The sequence below is a fragment of the Quercus robur genome, chromosome 7 (assembly GCF_932294415.1).
Source record: "Quercus robur chromosome 7, dhQueRobu3.1, whole genome shotgun sequence".
In the NCBI taxonomy this organism is placed as follows: Eukaryota; Viridiplantae; Streptophyta; class Magnoliopsida; order Fagales; family Fagaceae; genus Quercus; species Quercus robur.
In genome coordinates, this window is record NC_065540.1 from 17,750,744 (window position 1) to 17,777,388 (window position 26,645).

General features: G+C 36.1%; 1 protein-coding gene across 2 annotated transcripts in view; it reads left to right on the forward strand.

Annotated features, from left to right (window-relative positions):
• The window catches only part of LOC126692574 (receptor-like protein kinase FERONIA), a 128,567-nt gene that overhangs the window by 27,152 nt on the left and 74,770 nt on the right, over positions 1–26,645 (forward strand). Inside the window, exon 1 of one of the 2 annotated variants that reach the window (XM_050388224.1) lies at positions 4,961–6,875. The exons of the other annotated variant lie outside the window; for it this stretch is intronic. Coding sequence (XP_050244181.1) covers positions 5,540–6,875 — 1,336 coding nt within the window. The 5' untranslated portion in view covers positions 4,961–5,539. Of the gene's footprint in view, positions 1–4,960; positions 6,876–26,645 lie in introns of those variants that run through there. 2 annotated transcript variants of the gene reach the window in all.

A 26,645-nucleotide genomic window follows, 5' to 3' on the forward strand; every position in this document is an offset into this window, starting at 1 on the left:
AAGCCCGCATTTATAATTATAATTCTATGAATAATAATGGAAAGGTTAATATATATTTTTACCTTTATTATAGTATAAAACATTAAAGGAAAAGTTAATGGATACCGTGAATTAAATACATTAGTTTAGAAATTATTTTTAAAAACTTTCATAAGAAATGAAAAAAATAACTAATTTTTTTATAATAGTTAAGAAGGTAACCAACCCATAATTAACCAACCCAACCCATAATTAAAATAGTTAAGAAGGTAAATTGGAGTAGTGAACTAACGTCAAGTACACAAATTAAGTGTATTTTCTTTATGGGTAAGACTTAGATACAGCATTTAGGTGCGGTTCCTTAGGTTCTCCTTTTAAAATTCAGCTATGTGGATTTTTTCTCATGAGATGGAAGTGTATTTTTTAGTTAAGTAGCCACATAACTGAATCTTAAAAGGGGAATTTAAGGAATAACATCTAAGGTATTGTACATAAGTTTTGTCATTTCTTTATATATATATATATATATATTGTTCTTCCTTTTTTATGAAAAAAATTACAAATTACACATTATGGATTTACCTTTTATTTTGGTCCCTCTCTCAAAAGGAGGAAGCTGTTTATTTTAAGAAACTAATGGATTAATAAATGGAGAATTAGCTAAATAATCATGATGTGAATCATATGATATGACACTAGGCTTGCCCACTTGAAATAAATCATGTCTGTGGTCCATAAAGACTTGATACAAAAGGATAAGGAGATAACTCAAGTCAAGTGTGAAAGACACTATGAGTGGGGGAGTGTGCCAGGAAAATTTTTGGTGAGAGACCCATCAGGCAAAGGTGATGTAAGCCCAAAGTTAGGAATTATAGTTGCTCAATCTATTCTTTCTTTGTTCATTTTGCTGCTTTAAAGCCCACGTCTATAGTTCTAATTCTATGAATAATAATGGAAAGGTTAATATATATTTTTACCTTTATTATAGTATAAAACATTAAAGGAAAAGTTAAGGATACCCTAAATTAAAGACATTAGTTTAGAAATCATTTTTAAAAAACTTTCATAAGAAATGAAAAGAATAACTAACTTTTATAGTTTTTATTTAAAAATTTATATTTCTTATAAAATGCATCAAAACTTTTATAAAATAATTCATTAACAAATGTCCTAAAGGGTTAACCGACACATAATTAAAATAGTTAAGAAGGTAAATTGGAGTAGTGAACAAACATCAAGTACACAAATTAAGTGTATTTTCTTTATGGGCAAGACTTAAGTACAATATTTAGGTGTTGTTCCTTAGGTTCTCCTTTTAAGATTTAGCTATGTGGATTTTTTCTCATAGGATGAAAGTATATTTTTTAGTTAAGTCGCACATGGCTGAATTTTAAAAGGGGAAGCTAAGGAACAACACCTAACATACTGCACCTAAGTTTTGTCATTTCTTTATATATATATATATATATATATATAGTTTTTCCTTTTTTATGAAACAAATTACACATTATGGATTTACCTTTTATTTTGAGCCCCCTCTCAAAAGGAGGAAGCTGTTTAGTTTAAGAAACTAATGGGTTAATAAATGGAGAATTAGCAAGATAATCGTGATGTGAATCATATGATATGACATAAGCCTTGCCGACTCGAAATAAATCATGCATGTGGTCTAGAAAGACTTGATACAAAAGGATAAAGAGATAACTCAAGTCAAGTGTGAAAGACACTATGAGTGGGGTAGTGCGCTAGGAAAATTTTTGGTGAGAGACCCATCAAGCAAAGGTGATGTAAGCCCAAAGTTAGAAATTAGTGTGCAAAGAAAATTTTTGGTGAGAGACCCATCAAGCAAAGGTGATGTAAGCCTAAAGTTTGGAATTATAGTTGCTCAATCTATTCTTTCTCTGTTCATTTTGCTACTTTAAAGCCCACGTTTATAATTCTAATTCTATGAATAATAATGGAAAGGTTAATATATATTTTTACCTTTATTATAGTATAAAATATTAAAGGAAAAGTTAAGTATACCCTAAATTAAAGACATTAGTTTAGAAATTATTTTTAAAAAACTTTCATAATAAATGAAAAAAATAACTAATTTTTTATAGTTTTTTTTTAAAAAATTCATATTTCTTATAAATTGCATCAAAACTTTTATAAAATAATTTATTAACAAACATCCTAAAGAGTTAACCGACCCATAATTAAAATAGTTAAGAAGGTAAATTGGAGTAGTGAACTAACGTCAAGTACATAAATTAAGTGTATTTTCTTTATGAGCAAGACTTAGTTACAGTATTTAGGTGCTGCTACTTAGGTTCTCATTTTAAGATTCAGCTATGTGGATTTTTTCTCATGGGATGGAAGTGTATTTTTTAGTTAAGTAGCCACATAGTTGAATCTTAAAAGGAGAACTTAGGAAATAGCACCTAAGGTACTATACCTAGGTTTTGTCCTTTCTTTATATATATTGTTTTTCCTTTTTTATGAAACAAATTACACATTATGGATTTACCTTTTATTTTGGTCCCTCTCTCAAAAGGAGAAAGCTGTTTATTTTAAGAAACTAATGGGTTAATAAATGGAGAATTAGCTAAATAATCATGATGTGAATCATATGATATGACACTAGGCTTGCCGGCTTGAAATAAATCATGCCTGTGGTCCATAAAGACTTGATACAAAAGAATAAGGAGATAACTCAAGTCAAGTGTGAAAGACACTATGAGTGGGGTAGTGCGCCAAGAAAATTTTTGGTGAGAGACCCATCAGGCAAAAATGATGTAAGCCCAAAGTTAGGAATTAGTGTGCCAGGAAAATTTTTGGTGAGAGACCCATCAGGCAAAGGTGATGTAAGTCCAAAGTTAGGAATTAGTGCGCCAGGAAAATTTTTGGTGAGAGACCCATCAGGCAAAGGTGATGTAAGCCCAAAGTTAGGAATTATAGTTGCTCAATCTATTCTTTCTCTGTTCATTTTGCTGCTTTAAAGCCCTCGTTTATAGTTCTAATTCTATGAATAATAATGGATAGGTTAATATATATATTTTACCTTTATTATAGTATAAAACATTAAAGGAAAAGTTAAGGATACCCTAAATTGAAGACATTAGTTTAGAAATTATTTTTAAAAAACTTTCATAAGAAATGAAAAAATTAACTAATTTTTTATAGTTTTTTTAAAATTTATATTTCTTATAAAATGCATCAAAACTTTTATAAAATAATTCATTAACAAACGTCCTAAAGGGTTAACTGACACATAATTCATGGAAGTGTATTTTTTAGTTAAGTAGCCACATGGCTGAATCTTAAAAGGGGAACCTAGGAAATAGCACCTAAGGTACTATACCTAGGTTTGTCCTTTCTTTATATATATATATATATATATATATATATTTATATTGTTTTTCCTTTTTTATGAAACAAATTACACATTATAGATTTACCTTTTATTTTGGTCCCTCTCTCAAAAGGAGGAAGCTGTTTATTTTAAGAAACTAATGGGTTAATAGGTGGAGAATTAGGAAGATAATCGTGATGTGAATCATATGATATGACACAAGGCTTGCTGACTTGAAATAAATCATGCATGTGGTCCAGAAAGACTTGATACAAAAGGATAAGGAGATAACTTAAGTCAAGTGTGAAAGACACTGAGTGGGGTAGTGCGCCAAGAAAATTTTTGGTGAGAGACCCATCAAGCAAAGGTGATGTAAGCCCAAAGTTAGAAATTAGTGTGCAAAGAAAATTTTTGGTGAGAGACCCATCAAGCAAAGGTGATGTAAGCCTAAAGTTTTGAATTATAGTTGCTCAATCTATTCTTTCTCTATTCATTTTGCTACTTTAAAACCCACGTTTATAATTCTAATTCTATGAATAATAATGGAGGAAAATTATTGTGTACTCCCGGAGTACCATAAATGTGTACTCCCACCTCTCACATGAATGGTGGGTCCCACCATGAATTTAATTAGTGAAACCTACCATTCATGCGAAATGAGGGAGTATGCATTTATGGTACTTCGGGAATACACAATAATTTTCCAATAATGGAAAGGTTAATATATATTTTTACCTTTATTATTGTATAAAACATTAAAGGAAAAGTTAATGGATACCCTAAATTAAAGACATTAGTTTAGAAATTATTTTTATAAAACTTTCATAATAAATGAAAAAAATAACTAATTTTTTTATAGTTTTTTTTTTAATTTATATTTCTTATAAGATGCATCAAAACTTTTGTAAAATAATTCATTAACAAACGTCCTAAAGAGTTAACCAACCCATTATTAAAATAGGTAAGAATGTAAATTGGAGTAGTGAACTAACTTCAAGTACACAAATTAAGTGTATTTTATTTATGGGCAAGACTTAGGTACAGTATTTAGGTGCTGTTACTTAGGTTCTCATTCTAAGATTCAGCTATGTGGATTTTTTCTTATGAGATGACAGTGTATTTTTTAGTTAAGTAACCACATGGCTGAATCTTAAAAGGGAAACCTAGGGAATAGTACCTAAGGTACTATACCTAAGCTTTGTCCTTTATTTATATATATTGTTTTTCCTTTTTTATGAAACAAATTACACATTATGGATTTACCTTTTATTTTGGTCCCTCTCTCAAAAGGAGGAAGCTGTTTATTTTAAGAAACCAATGGATTAATAATTGGAGAATTATAATTGGAGAATTAGCTAGATAATCATGATGTTAATCATATGATATAAGAGAAGGCTTGCCAACTTGAAATAAATCATGCCTGTTGTCCAGAAAGACGATACAAAAGGATAAGGATATGACTCAAGTCAAGTGTGAAAGATAGTATGAGTGTGGTAGTGCACTAGGAAAATTTTTGGATCTGTGTCACGTGTTTGATTTTTTTTTTTTTTTGGCTATCTATTCGGAGTTCATATCATTGTCTGTCATCCACTCCAACTCCAACGTGATACTTTTTAGCCCAAATCAGATGCAATCCGAAACATCTAAGAAACTAATCATCACTTTGAAAGTATTATATATAAGAAAGCTAAGTCTTGGAGTATAGAAACCAAGCACCTCCTTTATTTATGTTTCTGCCTTTCCAGGTTTTATGTAAGCTATTTACTTTTCACCATCCCTGAAATCCAAAGCTCTAGAACCCAGTTTCAACTTAGTGATTCTGAGCTTCTGGTCAAGAAGCTCAACTTTCTTTCCCTTAAACAATCTTTGTTTTCAGCATAATTGGCTTGAAATTTGCTCAGTACAATCTTGGTGCTTAAGTGAATTTGTATTCTATTTCCTGCATTTTCTGCTGTCTTAGAATTTCGTTCAATCTATGCTAGATCTTCCGCCCAAAAAACATCTACCTTTCTAGCTATTTTAGTATCTTGATCTTAAACTTTTGGGGTTTTGGTAACAAAATCTTATTGTCTCATTTTTGTTCTTTGATTCAAGATTCTTCATATAAAAGCCTAAAATTTCTTGCTTGTATATCTTGGTTCTGGTCTTGATTATGGTGTTAAGAAGCTCAATTCTTTATATTAATCGTTGTAAAAAACCGTAACCAAGTTGAACTTTCAATCAATGAGGAACACTAATAAATTCGGTCTTATGTCCATACCTATATTCGTTATTCTTTACTTGGCCTTTACCATCCATGTAAATATGGCAGCCAATTATGTGCCGATTGAGAAAATCCTACTAAATTGTGGGGGTCCTTTGGATGCTACTGATTACGATGGTAGGAAGTGGACCACAGATGTTGGGTCCAAGTATCTGTCGGCTAGTGGCAAATCCACCATATCCCAAGCTGCTACTCAAGAACCTTCAGTCCCCCCAGTCCCTTACATGATTGCTCGAGTTTTCTACTCAAATTTCACCTATCGTATTCCTGTTGTTGTTGGTAGAAAATTTGTTCGTCTTCACTTTTATCCAGCTTCATATGTGAGCCTAGATGCGTCCAATGCTGTTTTCTCTGCCACTGTTGGGTCTTATACTCTTCTTAACAACTTCAGTGTTGTACAAACTACGGAAGCATTAAATTTGACATTTCTTGTCAAGGAGTATTCAATCAATGTTGAGGGTGCAACATTGGATATAAGTTTCGTCCCATCTGCCAAAGCTCCAAAGGCGTACGCATTTGTGAATGGGATTGAGATTGTGTCAATGCCTGATATTTATAGTTCCACAGATGGAACTCTGATGATAGTGGGTCAGAATACTCCTTTCTACATTGATAACTCCACTGCACTTGAGAATGTTTATCGGTTGAATGTGGGTGGAAATCATATTTCACCCTCCCATGATACGGGTCTTTACAGGTCCTGGGTTGATGACTTTCCATACCTCTATGGGGCTAGCTTTGGGGTTTCATATTCTGTTGATAACATGACAATCCATTATCCTACAGGCATGCCTACTTTTGTTGCACCAGTTGATGTCTACGGCACTGCTAGATCAATGGGGCCGAATCCTGAAATCAATCTCAATTACAATTTGACTTGGATTTTCTCAGTTGATTCCGGATTCTCTTACCTTGTTAGGCTTCATTTCTGTGAGATTCAGGCAAATGTAACTAAGATTAATCAAAGAGTGTTTGATATCTTCCTTTATAATCAAACTGCTAAGCAAGAGATGGATGTTATTGCTTTGGCACGTCATGAAATTGGAGCAGATAAGCAAACTAGGGTTCCAGTGTACATGGATTATGTGGTTTTAGTTCCATATAGAAGCTCACAACAGGATTTGTGGCTCGAACTGCATCCAGACCTAAATACCCATCCAAGCTATTACGATGCAATCCTGAATGGAGTAGAGATATTCAAAATTAATGGTTCTAATGGAAATCTTGCAGGGCCCAATCCTATTCCTACTCCTAAGCAGGATGTAATTAACCCAAAAAGTTATATACCATCATCAGGTGATTATAAAACAAAGATTCGCAAAGCAATTATCATTGGAGGTGTTTGTGGTGGAATCATATTAGCCATTGTCACTGGTTTCTTTCTTATTGCTGCTTCTCGTTGCCAACATGGAAAAAAATCCAGTGTAAGGAAAGTTCCTTCTAAGTGCCACCAAGATCTTGGACAAGGATTTACCAAGAACCTTTGTCGCCGCTTCTCATTTGCTGAGATCAGGGTTGCCACCAAGAACTTTGATGAGGCTTTACTCCTTGGGGTTGGAGGTTTTGGTAAAGTTTACAGGGGAGAAATTGATGGTGGAGCAACCCAAGTAGCAATCAAGCGTGGAAACCTACTCTCTGATCAAGGAGTGCATGAGTTTCAAACTGAGATTGAAATACTTTCAAAAGTTCGTCATAACCACCTTGTTTCATTGATAGGCTATTGTGAAGATAGTTGCGAAATGATTCTTGTTTATGACTACATGGCTCATGGAACATTGCGTGAACATCTATACAAGACCCAAAAATCACCATTGCCCTGGAAGCAAAGGCTTGAGATATGCATTGGAGCTGCTTGCGGTTTATACTATCTCCACACTGGTGCTAAGCAAACTATTATCCACCGAGATGTTAAGACAACAAACATTCTCTTGGATGAGGAGTGGGTTGCCAAGGTTTCTGATTTTGGGTTGTCAAAATTAGGTCCTACCATAGATAAAACACATGTAACCACTGTTGTTAAGGGTAGTTATGGGTATTTGGATCCAGAATACTTATTGTTGCAACAACTGACTGAAAAGTCTGATGTTTACTCATTTGGGGTTGTTCTTTTTGAGATCTTATGTGCTCGGCCAGTATTGAACAGAACACTTCCAGAGGAGCAAGTGAGCTTGGTAGAGTGGGTTGCACATTGCCATGAGAAACATATTCTTGATCAAATAATTGATCCTTATCTGAAGGGGAAGATTGCACCTGAATGCTTTAAGCAGTTTACTGAGATTGCAATGAAGTGTGTGGCTGATCAAAGCATTAATAGGCCATCTATGGATGAAGTGACGTGGAACCTTGAGTTTTCTTTGCAACTACAAAGGAGTGCAGAGGAAAGCAACGAGGGCATTGGCGGAATACACATCGAGGAGGAGCCATTTGTACCCCATAAATGGAAGAAAAATCTTGATGCATCTCCAAGTTTTGATGGTTGTGGAGGTCTATTTTCTCAAGAAGTCATGTCTCAATAGCTTAATGGTGGTCGTCTTTGGACCGGGTTTTTTTAAGCAAGGGGGGCAAATAGTGGTTGTTAGTGGATAAGCAATAGCTATTAAGGGTAGAGACTTGAGATTGAGGTTTTTTTTTTTTTTTTTTAAAGCAATTTTCAATTTCAATCATTGAATAAAAAAATTTAAAAGAGTAAAAAAGTAAAATTTGTAAAAAAAATCTGTGTGGTGAGGGGTGAATTGCACTGGGTGTAATATCCAAATCCGTTGTTGGTAGCTACCCTTGCACTTAAATATATTGTTTCAAAAATAATGAATATTTATAAATGACTTTTATATGTTTATTGTATTTAAAACTTAAATTTACATTGTAGACACATAAAAAGTAGTAAATGTTATACACATTTGCCAAAAATGGTAAATATTGTACACTTTTTGCAAATGTGTATAACGTTTACCACTTTTGTGTGCCTACAATGTAAATTTAGGTTGTAAATACGATATTAGTTTAAAATGTAAGATTACATTACAAGTACAATATTAACTAAGAATTTTCCATTTATAAATACAAAAAAAATGATATATATCTTAGACTTTGTATTAATTCATAGTCCAATTATCTTCATGCTTAGAATTAGCTTAAGAATTCCTATTCAAATATCGAATTGTTTAATCGGTCCTGCAATAGAATTCTTTTAGGAAAAAAGAAAAAGAAAAGAAACTGTATGGTAATTTCAAAATCAAATGGCTAACAAAGAAAAATAAAAAATAAAAAACTAAACAGTAGCAACTAAGTTAAATATGTAAATAAATAAACAAATCTACCTTTGAGTTTATTAATGACTATACTTATAGCCCTTACTTTCGTATAACTTGAGAGAGGAATTCACCTTGTTGTTTTCCAATTGCCTATTTTAATTATAAATCAGAATTTTTCGAAATGTTGAGTTAATTGTTCCAGTTTTCTTTACTTACTCAAGAAGAATGTTAACTCAACTAGTAAAATTTCTTATTAACTATTGTCAAATAAAAAAATCTGAGTTCAATCTCTATGTACACCAAAAATCAATTGGAATTTTGCTTGATAGTAAAAAGTAATCATCTTAAAGTAGACTTTATTGGTTTGAAATATTATTTCACCTTAAAAAAAAAAGCCAGTGTCAATTCCAACTTGGCAACAGCCATGAATTTCTTGGCATCCTTGCTTATCAAACTCAATCTTGGTCTGGCCGTGGAACCGTGGCGTTTGTTTCTCTTAGTATTGGGCTGCAAAAATAAGGAGGCCCAATTCATTTCTTTTGGTACTAGGCCCATTAGAGATGTAAGCCCAAGCACTTGTTTAATTCACTCTTTCTTTATTTATTTTGTTGCTTTAAGGCCTTAAGATTCCCAAATTATGTCACAGCCCTACACATGTACAAACCCAAATATATAATTAGATGAGTTGTAATGGAAAGGCTAATATTTGCATTGGACACAAGTCATGTACATTAAAAAAACACTCAAGAAAATAAAGTGAACTGACTTCAAATACTTCAGTAAAGTGCATTTTCCCTTTGTTGTTGTTGTTGTTTTTTTTTTTTTTTTAATGAAACAAATTACGCATCACGAATTTGCTTTTTATTTGGTCAAAACATACCAAGAAATTCCTTTTTTATTTTTATTTTCAAAAGAAGGAAGCTGTTTTGCATTAAGCATCTAATTATTTAGAAAAAAGAAGAAGTACCTAATGGGTTAATAAATGGAGAACTTTCTAGATAATTACTATATCCAAGGCTTGCCAACTTTAAAAAATCATGTCAAAGGTAGGTATAAGATCTCATCCCCAAAAAAGAAAAGGTAGGCAAATAAGCAAGACTTAGACATTCCCAAAAGACTTATTTGAAAAAAGGGTAAGGAGGAATGACTCTAATGTGAAAGACATTATCAATGGTTTGTTTTTGGGATGCATACAAAATAAGGCAATTTTGATTTCAATGTTGGTGGGAAGACATGACATGGGCGTTTGGAAGTATTGGACCTTTTAAAAAAAAAAGAAAAAAAAAATGATTGGACAGACAATTATGACATCCAGGAAAGAGAAAGGGTGTTAGATTGTTCACTATTGGGACTAAGACAAACAAACATTGTTTATCCATTAGAAGAATTTTATTTTATACTTCACCAATTGTAACATGTTATGTCCCATAATAAAAATTGTAATATTTTATATGTCAATTTGTTTTAAATTATTATTATTATACTTATTATTTAGAGAGAGAGAGAGAGAGAGAGAGAGAGAGAATGATGGAGCATTAAATAGAACACTAAAATTATAACATGGGTCCGTTTGGATTGAACTTATTGTTGCTAAAACTGAAAATTGAAAACTGAAAACTGAAAATACTGTAGCAAAATAAATTTTAAATGTGTAAATAGTACTATGGGACCCATTTTTAATATTTTTTAATATATGAACAGTGTATGCACAGTACATGAACAGTGCATACACTGTTCATAAAAGCAAAATTTGTCTCCCAAAGTCAACAAATGCGGGCCAAAAAAAAAAAAAGAAGGAAACCGTAGAACTTTGAAAACGCAGACGCCGGATTCATTTCAATCCAAACGCTCACCATATGATTTTATTCAGACTATAATCACCATTAGGAATGGCAACGGGTCAAGTTCGGGTTGGGTTTTTTTGATACCCGAACTTGAACCCGACCCACGGGTCTTTATCTGTTACTCAAACCCGGCTCGTTCAATAAACGGGTTTTTTTTTTCAAAACTCCAAACTCGCCCCGTTGGGCTCCTTGGGCCTCGCAAGCCCCGTCCAACCGTTTTTTTGGCCTAATCAAAAGCTGTGGCCCAATACGACCCAATCATAAAATAAAATAAAAAATCAATTTTACATCCAGAAATCACAACCATAGATTCAGAAACACAAATCACAAACCCAAACATAAACACAAATCAGCTTTTTTTTTTTCTTTTTTTCTTTTTTTTTTGATCTTCTTTGTTAATACAGACTTTTCACTCATAAAAATAAAAATAAATAAATAAACAAACACAAATCACAAACCCAAACATAAATAGAAACACAAATCAGATTTTTTTTTTTTTGGCTCTTCTTTGTTAATACAGATTTTTCACTCATCAAAAAAAAAAAAAAAAAAAAAAAAATACAAATCATAAACAGAAAATACAATCCTGTCTTCCGATCATCTGATCTCTCTCCGATCTAACAATCCTATGCTCCAATCTAACTCTCGTGCTCTGATCTAACAATCTTGTGCTCCTCTATGACAAACTTCAACCACCACAAGATCTGTGCTCAAAACAACAACCACCACGTGATGAGAGTGAAGGGTGGATTGGTGAGTGAATGAGAGTGATGTGACTGGGTGAGGGGCGGTTAAGAAAAAATGAGAGTGAGAGTGAGAGTGAGAGAGGTAAGGGGCGGCGAGGTGGAGTGATGTTGTGAGGGGAGCGTGAGGCGAAACGAGGCTGTGGGGCCGTGATGCTGAGTGAGGCTGTGACGGTGAGGGGAGCGTCTGAGGGCGAGGGAGGGTGGTCGGCGGTGAGAGCTTGAGAGAGAGAGAGAGAGAGAGGGGGCGGCTGAGAAGTGAGGGTTAGGTTGTTTAGAAAAATGAAATCTTAAAGGAAAAGAGAGTATTTATACTACTAGGGTTTTGAACTTTTTTTTAATATTATGTGTATACAGGTCGGGTTCCGGCCGGGTATGCATAAAACTCAAACCCGACCCGGACCCGCTTCGGGTTTTTTTAAAAAAAACCCATACCCAACCCTATAATTTATCAAGACGGGTAAAATTCGACCCATTAGGGTCGGGCCGGGCCTGGTATACGCAGGTCGAATATAAATTGCCATCCCTAATCACCATAATTGTCATTCATCTACAACTGCGGTAAAGGATGTTCAATTGTTCACTATTGGATTAAGGTATCAAGATTGTTGTAGGAGGTAGAGTTCTAACTATAGAGCTTTAGTTGTAAAGTAGTTGCAATAAAGATAATTAATTGAATAAAGCTGGAGTTCTAGCGTTTGATGATGATGATAGATTACAAGGGCATTTGTCTTCTTCTTCTTTTTTTTTTTCTTTTTTTTTTTTTTTTTTTTGATTTGAAAAAAGCATGGATATTTACAAATTCATTACTTTTATTAAAATTAGTTGCAACCCGTGCGATGCACGAGATAGTTAAATAAAAATTAAAAGTATTTATTTTGCTTGAAGGTCTAAAACTTGACTTAAAAAAAATGTATAACTTGAAAATGAATGAAAACAAGTAATTTTTTTTTCAAAACAATGGTTTAGAAAAATTCTTTTTCTTTCATATCATCAATTCCACATAACACATCCTGGCATGGGCTATTCTATGGTAATGACTTCACACAATACTCAGCTGCAATTAAATCTACTATCCACCACCAATCTAATCCATGTTATCTTGATAGTAGATCTACAAATTGCATTTTCAAATCCTCCATCATTTAGAAGGTGTGGGTTCTGGTTTTGGACAGTACCCAAGTCTAAGAGGTAACGAGGATCCTGGGACTCCAAAGAATTTTAGACTAGGCTTGGTTCATTGTAGCTATATTGGGCTGATTATAAACCAATTTGTGTACAAAACATGGGCCCACACATACACATTCATACATGCAAATATATACATATTGTTAAATAAGTGGTTGAGGAACAATAAATAATTATTAAAAGGTGCAAGTAAGGATGTCATGGATCCTAAAAAAATAAAGTGATATGTCATTATATTGAGTTTTTTAATACATTGGACCCTATTTCTCACTAGGAAATGCCATAAGGTTCAAATAAGTTCAAAAGTCATAGACTTGGATAGCTCTTTGTAGGCTTTCAAGACTTGTGAAATTTGAATCCCCTTGAATCTAAGTGTATCCTCAAGCACTTATCACAGGATCCCTCACAATATTTCTCTCTTTTCTCTACTTTTCTGAGGTTTAATGATTCTCTCTAATGCCCATTTTTGCTCTGATTAATTGTTGTTGGACTTTTTTTGATGGCTTGATCTTCCTTTTATAGTACCTTCCTAGGGTTTTTGGTGTACCATTGATTCCTTCCATTTGCTACCTTGGGTACCAGAACCAATGTTGTGTCAGCAAAATTGGTGGCTAGTCATTTCCTCATTTTCTCATTATATTCTTCTTTTGAGATTTCCCTTCAAAAAATTCCCAGCTGACCTCCCCTTTTGGGGGGTCCTAATGGGGTTGACTTTTATTTCTCTTTTTAAGGCTTCTAGAAAGACTTTGCAGAGCCCCTTTTTTGGCTGCCTCACCCTTTGTCCTTTTTCTTCAAATAGGTAGTTTCCTCCCTGTCAAGCTGAAAGATCCCTAGCTACCTTCCTTCATGGTTCACCTTCCTGCTCTTCTTAAGATACTAGGCTTCCCTTCATCAGGTGCTGGTTCCTAAGTCATCATCTGTTTCTAAAGCTTTTCTTCTGAGTTGTAGGCGTTTGATGGGACATGTCTTTCTTCGTTCCTTGTATCCATGGTCATTTTCTATCGCCTTTCCGCCCATTTTCTGAACCATGGTCATCCCCATTAGCAGGGTCTCATACTCAGCCTCGTTATTTGTGGCCGAGAATCCTAGTCTTAGCAATTTATCAATAGTGATCTTCTCAAGGGATATTAATACTACTCCCACCTCGGACCCCTTTTGGTTTACTGCGCCATTGACGTACACTTTCCAGGATAGCGAGTCCTGTTTAGAGATCATGCCAACCGATTTTCCATCCATGTGTTGCGCTTCTGTCACTTCTTCCAATAGAGGTTCGGCAAACTCGGCCACCAGGTCCGCGAGGACCTGGCCCTTGACAGAGGTACAAGGCATGTACTTGATATCAAAAGACCCTAGGATCGTGCCCCATTTAGCAATCCTCCCTGTGTAATCAGCACTTCGAAGTATAGCTTTAAGTGGGAGCTGAGTTAGGACGACAAATGTATGCACTTGGAAGTAATGGGGAAGCTTTCGTGTGCCAAGCACCACCACCAAGATGGCCTTTTCTAGTGCTAGATACTGAACCTCGGCCTCATGTAGTGATTTGTTTACGTAGTAAACTGGCCGTTGTACGCCATTGTTAACTCGTAGCAATACCAAACATACAGCGTGAAGGGCCACGACGATGTATACGAATAGGACCTCATCCACCTCAAGACTAGACATGATAGGTGGCCGTGATAGATATTCTTTAAGTTGTTGGAAAGCCAACGCACACTCTTCAGTCCATTCAAATCCTTTCCACCTTTTCATCAAGAGGAAGAAAGCTCTGCACCTATCCGCCGACCAAGAAATAAACCGATTCAAAGCGGCAGCTATTCCGGTGAGCTTCTAGACCTCTTTGAGATTCCGGGGTGGTTGTAAACTGTTAATGGCTTTGATTTGATCGAGGTTGACCTCAATACCCTAGTGAGACACCATGTATCCCAGGAACTTGCCTGATCCAACACCAAATGAACACTTGGAAGCGTTTAGGTGCAACCTATGTTTCCTCAGGATTTCAAAGATGCTTCCGAGGTCTATGACGTGCTCGGACACCACCTTATTCTTCACCACCATGTCATCTAGGTAGACCTCAATGCTTTTGCCCAACTGGGATTCAAACATTCTTGTCATCATCTTTTGATAGGTTGACCCTGCATTCTTTAAGCCGAATGACATTACCTTATAGTGGTAGTTTCTAGTGGGAGTGACAAATGCTATTTTTTCTTGATCGTCCAAGGCGAGTGGTATCTAATGATACCCCTGAAAGGCGTCTAAGAAGCTCATCCGAGGATGGCCTACTGTTGCATCTACCAATTGGTCTATCCGAGACATAGGGAAGGGATCTTTTGGGCAGGCCTTATTCAAATCCATGAAGTCCACACATACTCGCCACTTCCCACTCTTCTTCTTCACCACTACGGTATTGGCCAACCATTCGGGGTAAAAGACCTCCTTGATAGCCCCTGCCTTTTTGAGCTTCATCACCTCTTCCTTGACAACGTCTACATGTTCTTTGGATGGGCGCCGAGGCGGTTGCTTCTTGGGAATGATGGATGGATTAACGTTCAAATGATGGCAGATAAAATCTGGGTCCACCCCTAGAGCTTCATAAGCGTCCCATGCAAACACATCAATGTTTCTATACCAACAACTCCTCCTTCTCTTGAAGGGGTAGTTGAGCCCCAACCTGAAAGAACTTCTCCGGATCACCACCTATGACAAATTTTTCCAAATCCTCGCATTTGGGCTCTTCGGCTGGTCCATGGGATGGCAACTCCGAAGTTTTTGATTGCTATAAGTCCCTTTTGGCAGTGGCCGAGGAGCTAGTTTCGTGTTGCCGTGAGATGGTAGCCAAAAGGCATTGCTAAGCCACAGGTTGATTTCCCAAAATTTCTTCGACGCGGCCCCCCAAGGGGTATTTTACTTTTTGGTGCAAGGTGGTTGAAACGGCTTCCAGAGCATGGAGCCAAGATCTGGCCACAATAGCTGTGTAGGGGGAATAGGTATCCACCACGATGAAGTTTACCTCCACCACTTTTGATCTAGTCTGTATGGGTAGTCTAATTTGACCCTTTGGAATAATAGTCTTCCCCTCGAAACTAATCAGAGGGGAAATTGTAGGATGTCAGGTCCTCAGGTTTTAATCTCAGCCCCTTGTACAGGTCGGGGTACATGACCTCGATAGCACTACCCTAGTCTACTAACACTATCTTTACATCATACCCTCCTATCCTGAGTGTGACCACCAAAGCATCACCGTGGGATTGAATGGTTCAGATCTTATCCTTGTTCGAGAAGCCCAGAACTGGTCGGATTTCCACACTGGCTCTTTTGGGCTTTGGATCATTGCTCTCGGCTGGAAGCCGAACTACGAACATTACTCTGGAGGGGCAAGTACCGGTCCTGCCAGGAGCAACGAAAATAATATTGATCGTTCCCAAGGGCGGTCTTGAAGGATTATCCCTCCTTGGCTCCGAATTTGTTTTGGCCCCTTCGGCTACTGGTGTGATGCAACAGATGTTTCAACTTCCCTTCTTGGACCAGCTAGTCCAAATGGTCCCACAAATTCCTACAATCCTCTGTAGTGTGCCCTTGGTCCTGATAGTACTGGCAATAAAGGTTCTGGTTTCGTCTCAAGGGGTTCCTAGCCATCTTGTTTGGCCATTTGAAGAACGGTTCATTCTTAACCTTCTCCGGAACCTGGTGCACTGATTCTCGGAACACTGCATTGACCGTCTGAATGTTGGTAGGTCCTGACTGACCACCAAAATCTCTCCGTGGCCGGTTATTATTGTATCGATACAACCTGAAATCCCTCCTTTCCTGAGGGATAACCTTTCCTTCACCCATTTGCTGGTCTTCCTCAACCCTCTTATACTTGTCAATACAGTCCATGAGTTGAAGCAAATTAGTGACAGGTTTTCCCGTTAGGGACTTCCTTAAGCCATGCTCGGTCGGGATGCCGCTCTTGAAGGTACTGATGGCGATGTCTTCAAATTTACCGTTCATCTCATTATACATCTCCCAATATTTGTTCAAGAACGTTTTCAGGGTCTCTCCCTCTCTTATACTCAAGGATAGTAAGGAAGATAGGGGTCGAGGGACTTTGCTACTGGTGATGAAGCGAGAACCAAATACCTGGGTGAGCTCCTTAAAGGAGTTTATGGAATCGGCCTTCAAGCTATCAAACCATCTTATTGCTATGGGTCCTAGGCTGGATGGGAAGACCTTGCACATCAGGGATTCGTCTCTAGAATGGACAGCCATTCTTTGATTGAAGTGGCTCACATGCTTTATGAGGTCTGTCTTGCCATTATACATGGTAAACATGGGCTGAGTAAATCACCGGGGGAGTTCTGCTTGCTCAATTCTTAGCGTGAAAGGCAACCTAGAGATTTGATCCAACGCCTTGCCCATAGCGTCGTTTCCCAAACCCTTTCGGAGGGGGCTCTTATGCCTATGCTTGTGGTGGTGCTCCTCTTCGTAGGAGAAAGACTCGCTGGGCGGGGTTTTTGACCTTCGTCTGTAGCTACCATCCTCTTCACCGTCAGGGGAGGCATCCGGGCTGGAGGAGGTTTGCCTCCGTTGTGCATGGCACAACTTTCTCTTCAGCTGGTCGACTTCCAGCTGCAGCGCTCTTGTATTCTCTTCTTGAGAAAGATGATCCTTTCCCCGTGACTAGCTTTTTCCGATCTGGGCACTATGCACACTCCCCTCTCGATTCCTTCTCCGCTCGAGGTTGATGAAAGGATTTTGACATTGGGATCCTATGGATTCTACTTGCCGTAGATCTGAACTTGCCATGGTTGAACGTTGAGCTCGCTAACACCCAAGTATTCCTTCCCACAGACGGCGCCAATTATAAGGACCAACTTTAGACTTCTAGCCCAACAAATATATGGACTTAAGCCCAAAACAGCCCAAAACAATAAATTTGTAGAGAATGGGTTGGGAAACTGGGCTTATGTCAACCAAATAACAGAAAAACAGGTTTTGATGCTAAAAAGAGAAAGATAACAGAAGTTTATTAAGGAATAATGTTCTCGGATTGGTTTGAGGACGCTGATTCTTAAATATTTTATGCTTAAAGCTCTATTACAGATTTGATTACAATTTTTCTGTCCCCTCTTCCATGGAGAGTTTTTCACGTTATATAGCCCTCTTTGGACCATCTTGATCCTATACTTGTTGATCATCTGTGCCCTTACTTGAGTACCGGTCCCATCAAACAACCTCTTTAGCTTTCTGTGAGTTACATTCGTTGAGGTAGCACTGTTCAGAGGTCTTCTCCATATAAATGTGGCTAGAAAAGTAGCTATAGTGTGTTTAATGCGGTGGTAGCAGTTTTCCCTTAGATATTTTTGAGTTTCCTTCCTTCTTGCATGTTCATGAGACGCGTTCCTAATGCTGGAGCTTCTTGGAGGGTTACCTTAGTTGCTGGAATATGTGTTTGAGTTGTCTTTATCATATCCGAGGAGGAGCCTTTCCTCGGATCACATTCCGTTCGTCCCTCATTTATAAGTCTCTCAGTGGGAAATCCTGATAATTATTTGCTTCTCCTCGGACAATTCAACTTGAGTCCACAATAAATTGGATATACAACAAATAAATCTCGAGTAAATACAATCTCACCACAAAGCCAGTAGTAAAATCTTCCTCTGAATACTTTAACTCTCCATGGTTGTAGCACTCAAAAATTCCATGAGAAATCCAATTTATCTTTCTTGTGTGTAACTTGAGCAAAGAAAAAATATCTCATTTTTCTTTTTCACTCTCTAACATTCTCACTCTTTATCTCTTAATTCGGACTGCACCACTCAAGCTGAAGCACTCTCTTTCTCTATGTCTTTTTCTCTCTGAAACTCACACACAAAAATGGCCGAATGGCTCTCTTTGCATCAGCTCTCCTCACTAGGTCAATTGACCTCTGTTTTCTTTCTTTTCTTCTTTTCAGTTTCAGCGTGCCGCACACGCCTAAGTCATTGTCCAAGAAATGGCATGCTGACTTTGAAAGCTTGAGGAAGCAAGCTCATTAATTGAACTTCGACTAATGTGACAAGCAAGTGGGCTAGACCCTTTAGGTGCCACGCACCCAACAAAAACAGCTGCGAAATGATTCTTGTTTATGACTACATGTCTCACAGAACACTGTGTGAGCATCTATACAATACCCAAAAACCACCATTGCCTTGGAAGCAAAGGCTTGAGATATGCATTAGAGCTGCTCGCGGTTTACACTCTCTCCACACAAGTGCCATGAAGAAATTCTTGATGTTATGAACTTCAGATTGAAACAAGATCAACGCAGTGTTTTAGGAAAAATTGAAGTAATATCGATGAGAAGCAACAAGGAAAATCAGTGAGAAAACAGAGCAAGAAAGAGTGAGAAAGAATGAGAAAGAGAGGGAAAATTTTGAGAGAAAGAATCACTGCAATTAAGAGAAAAATATCTTTTCATAATGATACAATTGATCACTAGCTCACTATTTATATCACACACTATATAGGTCTTAATAGAATAATAATTAGATCCAAATTATGGGGATCAATCCCGTAAATCACGGAAGAAATAACGGCTCAATAACTGACTTTCGCGCCACAACACCTGAAGCTTGAACTGAATCAAACCGACACCGTTTTGCAATTCTTTTAATACTTAGGTACAGTATTCTTCAAAATGATGCATTGCAATGCAACCTTTAATGAAACTGTGCGTTTTACAACACACATTAAGTTCCACCATTTTGCTTTCCTTGCTCTGTTGTTTTGATCTTTGTTGATGTCAAACCTCCGTCTTCAACATGCCAAGCACAGTATTATCCACCGAGATGTTAAGACAACAAACATTCTCTTGGATGAGAAGTGGGTTGCCAAGGTTTATGATTTTGGTTTGTCAAAAACAGGTCCTACTGTGGATAAAACACATGTAACCACTGTTGTTAGGGGTAGCTATGGGTATTTGGATCCGGAGTATGCACTGCTATAGGAAGAGACTGAAAAATCTAATGTTTACTCATTTGGGGTTATTCATTTTGAGATCTTATGTGCTCGGCCAATAATGGACACATTACTTCCAGAGGAGCAAGTAAGCTTGATGGAGTGGGTTGTACATTGCCAAAAGATAGGTATTCTTGATCAAATGACTGATCCTTATCTGAAGGGGAAGATTGCACCTAAATGCTTCAAGCAGTATGTTGTGACTGCAATGAAATGTGTGGCTGATCAGGGCAAAGATAAGCCATCTATGAATGAAGCATTGTGGAACCTTGAGTTATCTTTGCAGCGACAAGCCAGTGCAGAGGAGATAAACGAGGGAATTGCCAAAATGCACATCGAGGAGGAGACATTCGCACCCCATGTATGGAAGAAAGATTCTGATGCATCATGCATCCCCAAGTTATGATGGTTGTGGAGGCTCATTTTCTCGAGAAGTCACGTGTCAGAAGCTTAATGCTGGCCATCTTTGGACTGGGTTTTTTTAGCAAGCAAGTTTGAAACCCTAGGGGAATAGTGGTTGTTGGTAGCTATTGTTGCAGTTCAGGACTATTGAAAAAACTGTAAAAAATAAATAAAAGGATTAGATTTTACTTAAAGGTTTGTTTTAGCAAGCAAGTTTACAATGACTCAAGCTTCGATGTATTCTTCTTGTGATCAATTTTAGTGTAATCATGAATAACTTTTCTGAGATTTCATTGGCAATAGATTTCACTTAAAGATTAACCTTAAGAGAGAACATAGATTACGGATCTGAAAAATCCAAACTGCTTCTATTGCCAAAATTGCTCGGAATGGCTTGCATAGACAAGTATTTTGAATCGTATGAAACCTAGAATTTCTTTGTACAAATTTTAATATTCATAAACATCCATTTTGTCTCAATTAATAAACTCAAGTGCCCAACCTCAATGATAATAACCAAACAAGTCACCCAATGGAAATAGTATATCACTATTATGTACTTATGCATCTTTGCAGATTCCCTTCCAAGGTTTTAGGAGCAAATCTACTCCTAACTACTAACTGCGGTTGTCCACCCAAAGACCCACTTGTCCCCATTTCAGATGGTAAGAATGTCAAAAATTAACAATATATTCTATGAGAAAACAACTTAAGTTACAATAAACCCAAAAAAGTCATAAGTATCTGAATCCTCTAAAATATTTGAAGAAAAAATTTATATTGTGATTTTTACATAAATTAAAAACAATGGAGCACATAACCATTATCTTAAACTGATTTTCAGAAGTACTACATGTGAAGGAAAGAATATAAAAGTTTAAAACAAAAAATAAGAATATGTTTTTCATAGATCATAGAATTTACAAACCTTGTCTTCTTTGGGCCCCTTAAAAAACTTGCGGAGGTCTCATAACTATCCTACGTTTATCTCCTGCAAGCTCAAGATTATTCTCGCATAAGATATTGAACACTCTACTAAGAAGCTACAGAGTCATAAGAACCATGGACATTGTAATCTTTTACAAAAAGGATTAAGCATATCCAACACAACCCCCCCCCCCCCCCCCCCCCCTTTCACTACGCCCTCTCTCCAAAAGGAACATATCTAGTAAGACACCCAAATGACCAAAGAAACATGTAATCTACCAAATCATAAAAAGCTCTGTATCTTATTTATATGATATTATGCACGATTATTAAAAAGAAAAATGATATTATGTACATGAGAAGAAGGCATCAAGCATAGAAAGCTAGCAAAAAGTGTGAAAACATGCAAAGAAACAATGCCAGTCCCATTGATATCATCTTTCATCACAAGTGAATACACCAAAAAGAGAAATCTGGGTTATAGTAGAACATATAGAGCTCATTCTGAAAAACCCCAAAAGAATTTGCTATGTATAGAAGTCTTACTAATAGCTTGTTATGCTGAATTTTCAAGAATTGATAAAACCAGGTCCCCAAAATATTACAAAAAGAGAAGTCATGCTTTGTATCTTATTCTTTTACTAACCTTTTAGATTTGAGTGATCATTGCAATTTTTAAAATTTAATTGTGGGTGTATCTATTGTATACTTCCTGTGTACTTTAATTAGCTATACCATTCTTTTGACTCAATAAATAAATTCACTACTTATCCAAATAAAAAGAATATACATGGAAGAAGCTAATTAATGAAAATAATAACTTTAGTATAATGTTATCCGGTAGACTATGAGATTAGAGATAGACTAAAGTAAGAATTAGGAGTATCACAAAACTATAATAAATGTACTTACTTATGTATCTTTCCAGGATCCCTTCAAAGTTTTTAGGAGCAAATATACCCTTAACAACCAACCATTGTTGTCCATCCAAAGATCTACTTGTCCCCATTTCAGCCAGTAAGAATGTCATGACAAGCTCTGGCTGCCTATGCATCCTGAAATGTTACAACTACACTCAATATGGCATAATAGGTAACAATATATTCTGATTTAACAGCTTAAGCAAGACAAAATTAACAAAAAAATAATTGTAATAAGTATTTGATTCCTCTGAAAACTTGAAGCAAACATTTCCTAATGCAAATTTCCATAGACAAGAAAAAAGGCAGCATGAGGCTCAATTTATATTATATTTAATATTATTTGTTTATATGTATACGTGTATAAAAATTTATTAATATAGACTTAATATTGGATGGTGTAACCGTGTAAGTTTGTAAATAAGTTCATAAAATATATTTGTAATTTATTGATAATATTAGTAATCCATTTCATAGTAAAATCACTTTTAACAATACAAAGTTGGTGAATTTGATTTTTATAAGTTCATAATAAAATTGATGAGAAATTTTTATATAAGTTCATAGTATAATCCATTTCATAGTAAAATTGATGAGTTTGAGCTCGCACTACAAAAAAAATGCCTATTAGCGACCAAAAATTTATGACGGACCCAAAAAGCCCTCTCAAAAAATCTTATTTGTGATGGCAAAATAAAGTCATCGCAAATACTTGATAAAATGTGAAATATTTGTGACCAACAAAAAAAGCCGTCGCAATTATGTGTTATAACCGTCACAAATGCTAATATTTTGGAGGGAAATTTTCCCTCCATATTATTTGCGAGGGACAATTAAAACCTTTCGCAAAAAGTGTATTATTTGTGACGGTTAAAAAAATACCATCACTAATACTAAATTATTTGTGAGGGCTAAGGTTGACCTTCACAAATAATTATTAAAATGTAAAAAATTTTGGAGGGAAATGTTCCCACCAAATTATTTCCGAGGGACAATAAAAATTCCTTGCAAAAAGTTTATTTTTTGTGTGAGTTAAAAATATACCCTCACTAATACTAAATTATTTGCGAGGGCCACAAATAGCCTTCGCAAATAATCATGAAATTATTAATTTTCTTTGGAGATAAGAGTTATTTTAAAATTCCAAGAATATAATGATTGGTGAAACATAAAGTGATAGGAAATTTGTATTCAAAATTATGCCTATTAAAATTCATAATATCTTGTTTTTCATCTCTGGTTTTCAATTAGGCCACCAACTTATAGATGGTTTGCTCAAATACTTTTCACAATCTGGACTCAACTTGACTTTGAACTTCATAATTCTAATTTATCCATCATTTTCTATCTGTGTAATTAACTGCTACAAGAACTACATGATCACTTCTTTGGAAAGTTGCATGAACTAGACTACAGAGAAAATGTAATTTACATATCCACAACACATAGCAATTAGTGAATGCCAATCACTCAGTACTGGGAAATAATATAAACAAAAAAAAAAACCAGTTTTAAAATCAGTGCAAGGCAATTAAGTGGTGAGAATTGGAGGCAGTAATTTAGACTTGGATCCAAGAACTTTAGCCTTTGTGTCTGGGGAGAATTCTGTCTCAGGTAGCACTTTAACCTCTCCTTTTTTAGTGATATGAATGGAATAACTGAGCAAATGACCTGGCAAGTCATGGTTCAAGCTCAGACAGAATAAAAATAGATAATATAATCATATATTAAACTCAATGGGGTTAATGAGAGCACTCTATACTAGGGTAATAACCTTAGAGAATTAAGAAAGAGAGCAAGAGAGATAACTGCCCGTACCTTGTCTGTGACTAAATTTCTATTTCAATAAGCATCCTTAGTATTCTGCACATGGATAACTAATCTAGATGAAGCCAAATACGGTGATGGAGTTGAGCCTGTAAGCCTTTGAAATCACTCGATTATCATATTCTCAACACCACTCCTTCTCCAATCTATATCATCATCCTCATTTTCTTCTTGCAGCACATTTGCATTACAATGTAAATTGTCTTCTTCTTGGTATGGCTCTTCTTCATCTGATGGCATTTCATAAAGGTTTCGTGGTTTGGTTTCAATCACAACATTCCATGTGGGATCTTTTATTCCATTAACATAGTAAACTTGAGTTGCTTGACTTGCTAATACAAATGGCTCTACGGTTTTCAACTTTCGTGATGTATTAACAATAGTGGTTCCGTGCCGATCTCTCTTATAACCAATTCCTTCCCGAGATACATCATACCAATCACATTTAAACAACACAACTTTGTTCCCTTCAGTATATTGAAGTTCCACAATGTCTGTTAGTTGTCCATAATAAGGCACATTGCAACTTTGATCCTCCCCTCTCACCATAACTCCATTATTTTGTGTTCTTTTACTTTCATCACATTGATTTGTATGAAATCTAAACCCGTTAACATTGTAACCACGATAAAAAACAGCCCTTTTCTCAGGACCCCGAGCTAATGAAAGCATATGCCCATCAACTTGCCTTGTATTATATAAGTCGGTGATCTACAATAAAAGCTAAATAAGGTTAAACTCAAGTTGTAGTAATTAAAATATAAACAAACATACATTTTCAAAATAAACTACTATCTTACTCTTTTTTCAAACCACGCAATAAATTCTTGTTTATGCACCCTGTCAATGTCAAGAACACCTCCATTTCTAAGGATGTTCTTATGTTCTCTGCACACAGTTAAATATTCTAATCAGTTTTAATATCATATCATGAGAATATCAAAAAAGTAATTTTTGTGAAGATCATCTTACTCAACAAATCGGTCAGCGTCGACACAATTTTGAAGAACATAAAATGTTGCTGCATTGTGAAGATCATCATTCAACTCACACCTTATTGCTTTCCCTAAATGTCGTCCAGGTGTTGAGAATATGAACAATTGAGAGGTATTTGCACATGCGGAAGTACCTCCATCATAATTTCGCTCTACCCGATTAAATTTGGTTTCTATTCCATGTAAATAGCGAGAACAAAATGTTAGACATTCATCTGCTAAATACTTTTCTGCAATAGACCCTTCTGCGTGTGCCTTATTACGAACATAATTCTTAAGCTTGCGCAAATACCTATATTTGAAAGCATAATATGAAATTTTATCAAAAATAAAATACTAGTGTGCAATTGTAATTTAGATTATAATGAAATTTTGTAAACTTTACCTTTCAACTGGATACATCCATCTGTATTGCACTGGACCTGCAACTTTAGCTTCCCAAGATAGGTGAATGGCCAAGTGAACCATTACATCAAAGAAAGAAGGTGGAAAAATTTGTTCTAATTTGCAGAGGGTTATTGCAATTTGGGTTTCAAGACGATCCAAATCATCCACTCGTAACACTTTAGAACACAATTCTTTGAAAAAGTTACTTAACTCAGTCAAAGCATCAGATACGTTTTTAGGTAAAAAGTCACGCACTGCAAGTGGGAGTAATCTTTCTAGGAAAACATGACAATCATGAGTCTTCATACCAGAAATTTTTCTCTCCTCAATATTCACACATCGAGATAAATTTGCAGAATAGCCATCTGGAAATTTAAGATTTTTTAGCCATAAGCATATGGCCCTTTTCTCATCATTTGACAGTGTATAGCAAGCTGGGGGTAGCTCTATCTTCCCATTAACCTCTATGGGATGGAGCGTATGTCGTATACCCATTTCTTTTAGATCAAGACGAGTGCTTAAAGAATCCTTCGTCTTATCTTTAATATTCATAATTGTCCCAAGCACACTGTCAAATATATTTTTTTCAACATGCATCACATCCAAATTGTGACGTAACAAAAGTGTTCTCCAATATGGCAATTCAAAAAAAATGCTATGCTTCTTCCAATTATGAAACTGCCCATGCCCTTCTAGAAATTGCTTTTTCTGACCTTTCCCAAATATAATTGGCTTTAATGGACGAATTTGTTTTAACACATCATCACCAGATAACCGTTTGGGTGCTGTCTTCCTTTCTTTTTTACCATTAAATTGTGACTTCTTATTACGCCATTTGTGGCCTAAGGCCAAAAAACGACGATGTCCCATATAACATATCTTATATCCATTTCGTAACCTGCAATGAGTAGTTTCATTATGACAACAAGGACACGCCAAATTTCCCTTTGTACTCCAACCAGAAATAACAGCATATGCAGGAAAGTCATGGATAGTCCACAACACTGCTGCTCTCATCTGAAAGTTCTCCTTTGTTGAAGCATCATATGTACACACCCCATCTTCCCACAATTCTTTCAGCTCATCAATCAACGGCCTCAAGAATACATCAATGTCATTCCCAGGACCCTTTGGACCTGGTATAAGTAATGACATCAATGAGTAAGGCTCCTTCATGCACATCCAAGGAGGAAGATTATATGGAAATAAGATAATAGGCCAGACACTGTATTTAATACTCATATTTCCAAATGGGTTAAACCCATCTGTAGCTAGTCCAAGCCTAACATTACGGGGATCCATTGCGAATGACTCATGAATTTGGTCAAATTTTTTCCAAGCTTCACAATCTGCTGGATGTCGTAACACTCCATCATTAACACGTTTTTCATGATGCCATTTCATATCCGCAGCAGTCTTTGTTGACATAAACAATCGTTGTAGCCTTGATTTAAGTGGAAAATACCGCAAAACCTTCCATGGTACCTTTTTATTTTTCACTTTACCACCCTTATTTGGCTGCCATCTTGAAAGTTTACAAACTGGACATTGAGTTGCTTCTGAATACTCCTTATAATAAAGTGCACAATCATCTTTGCACACAT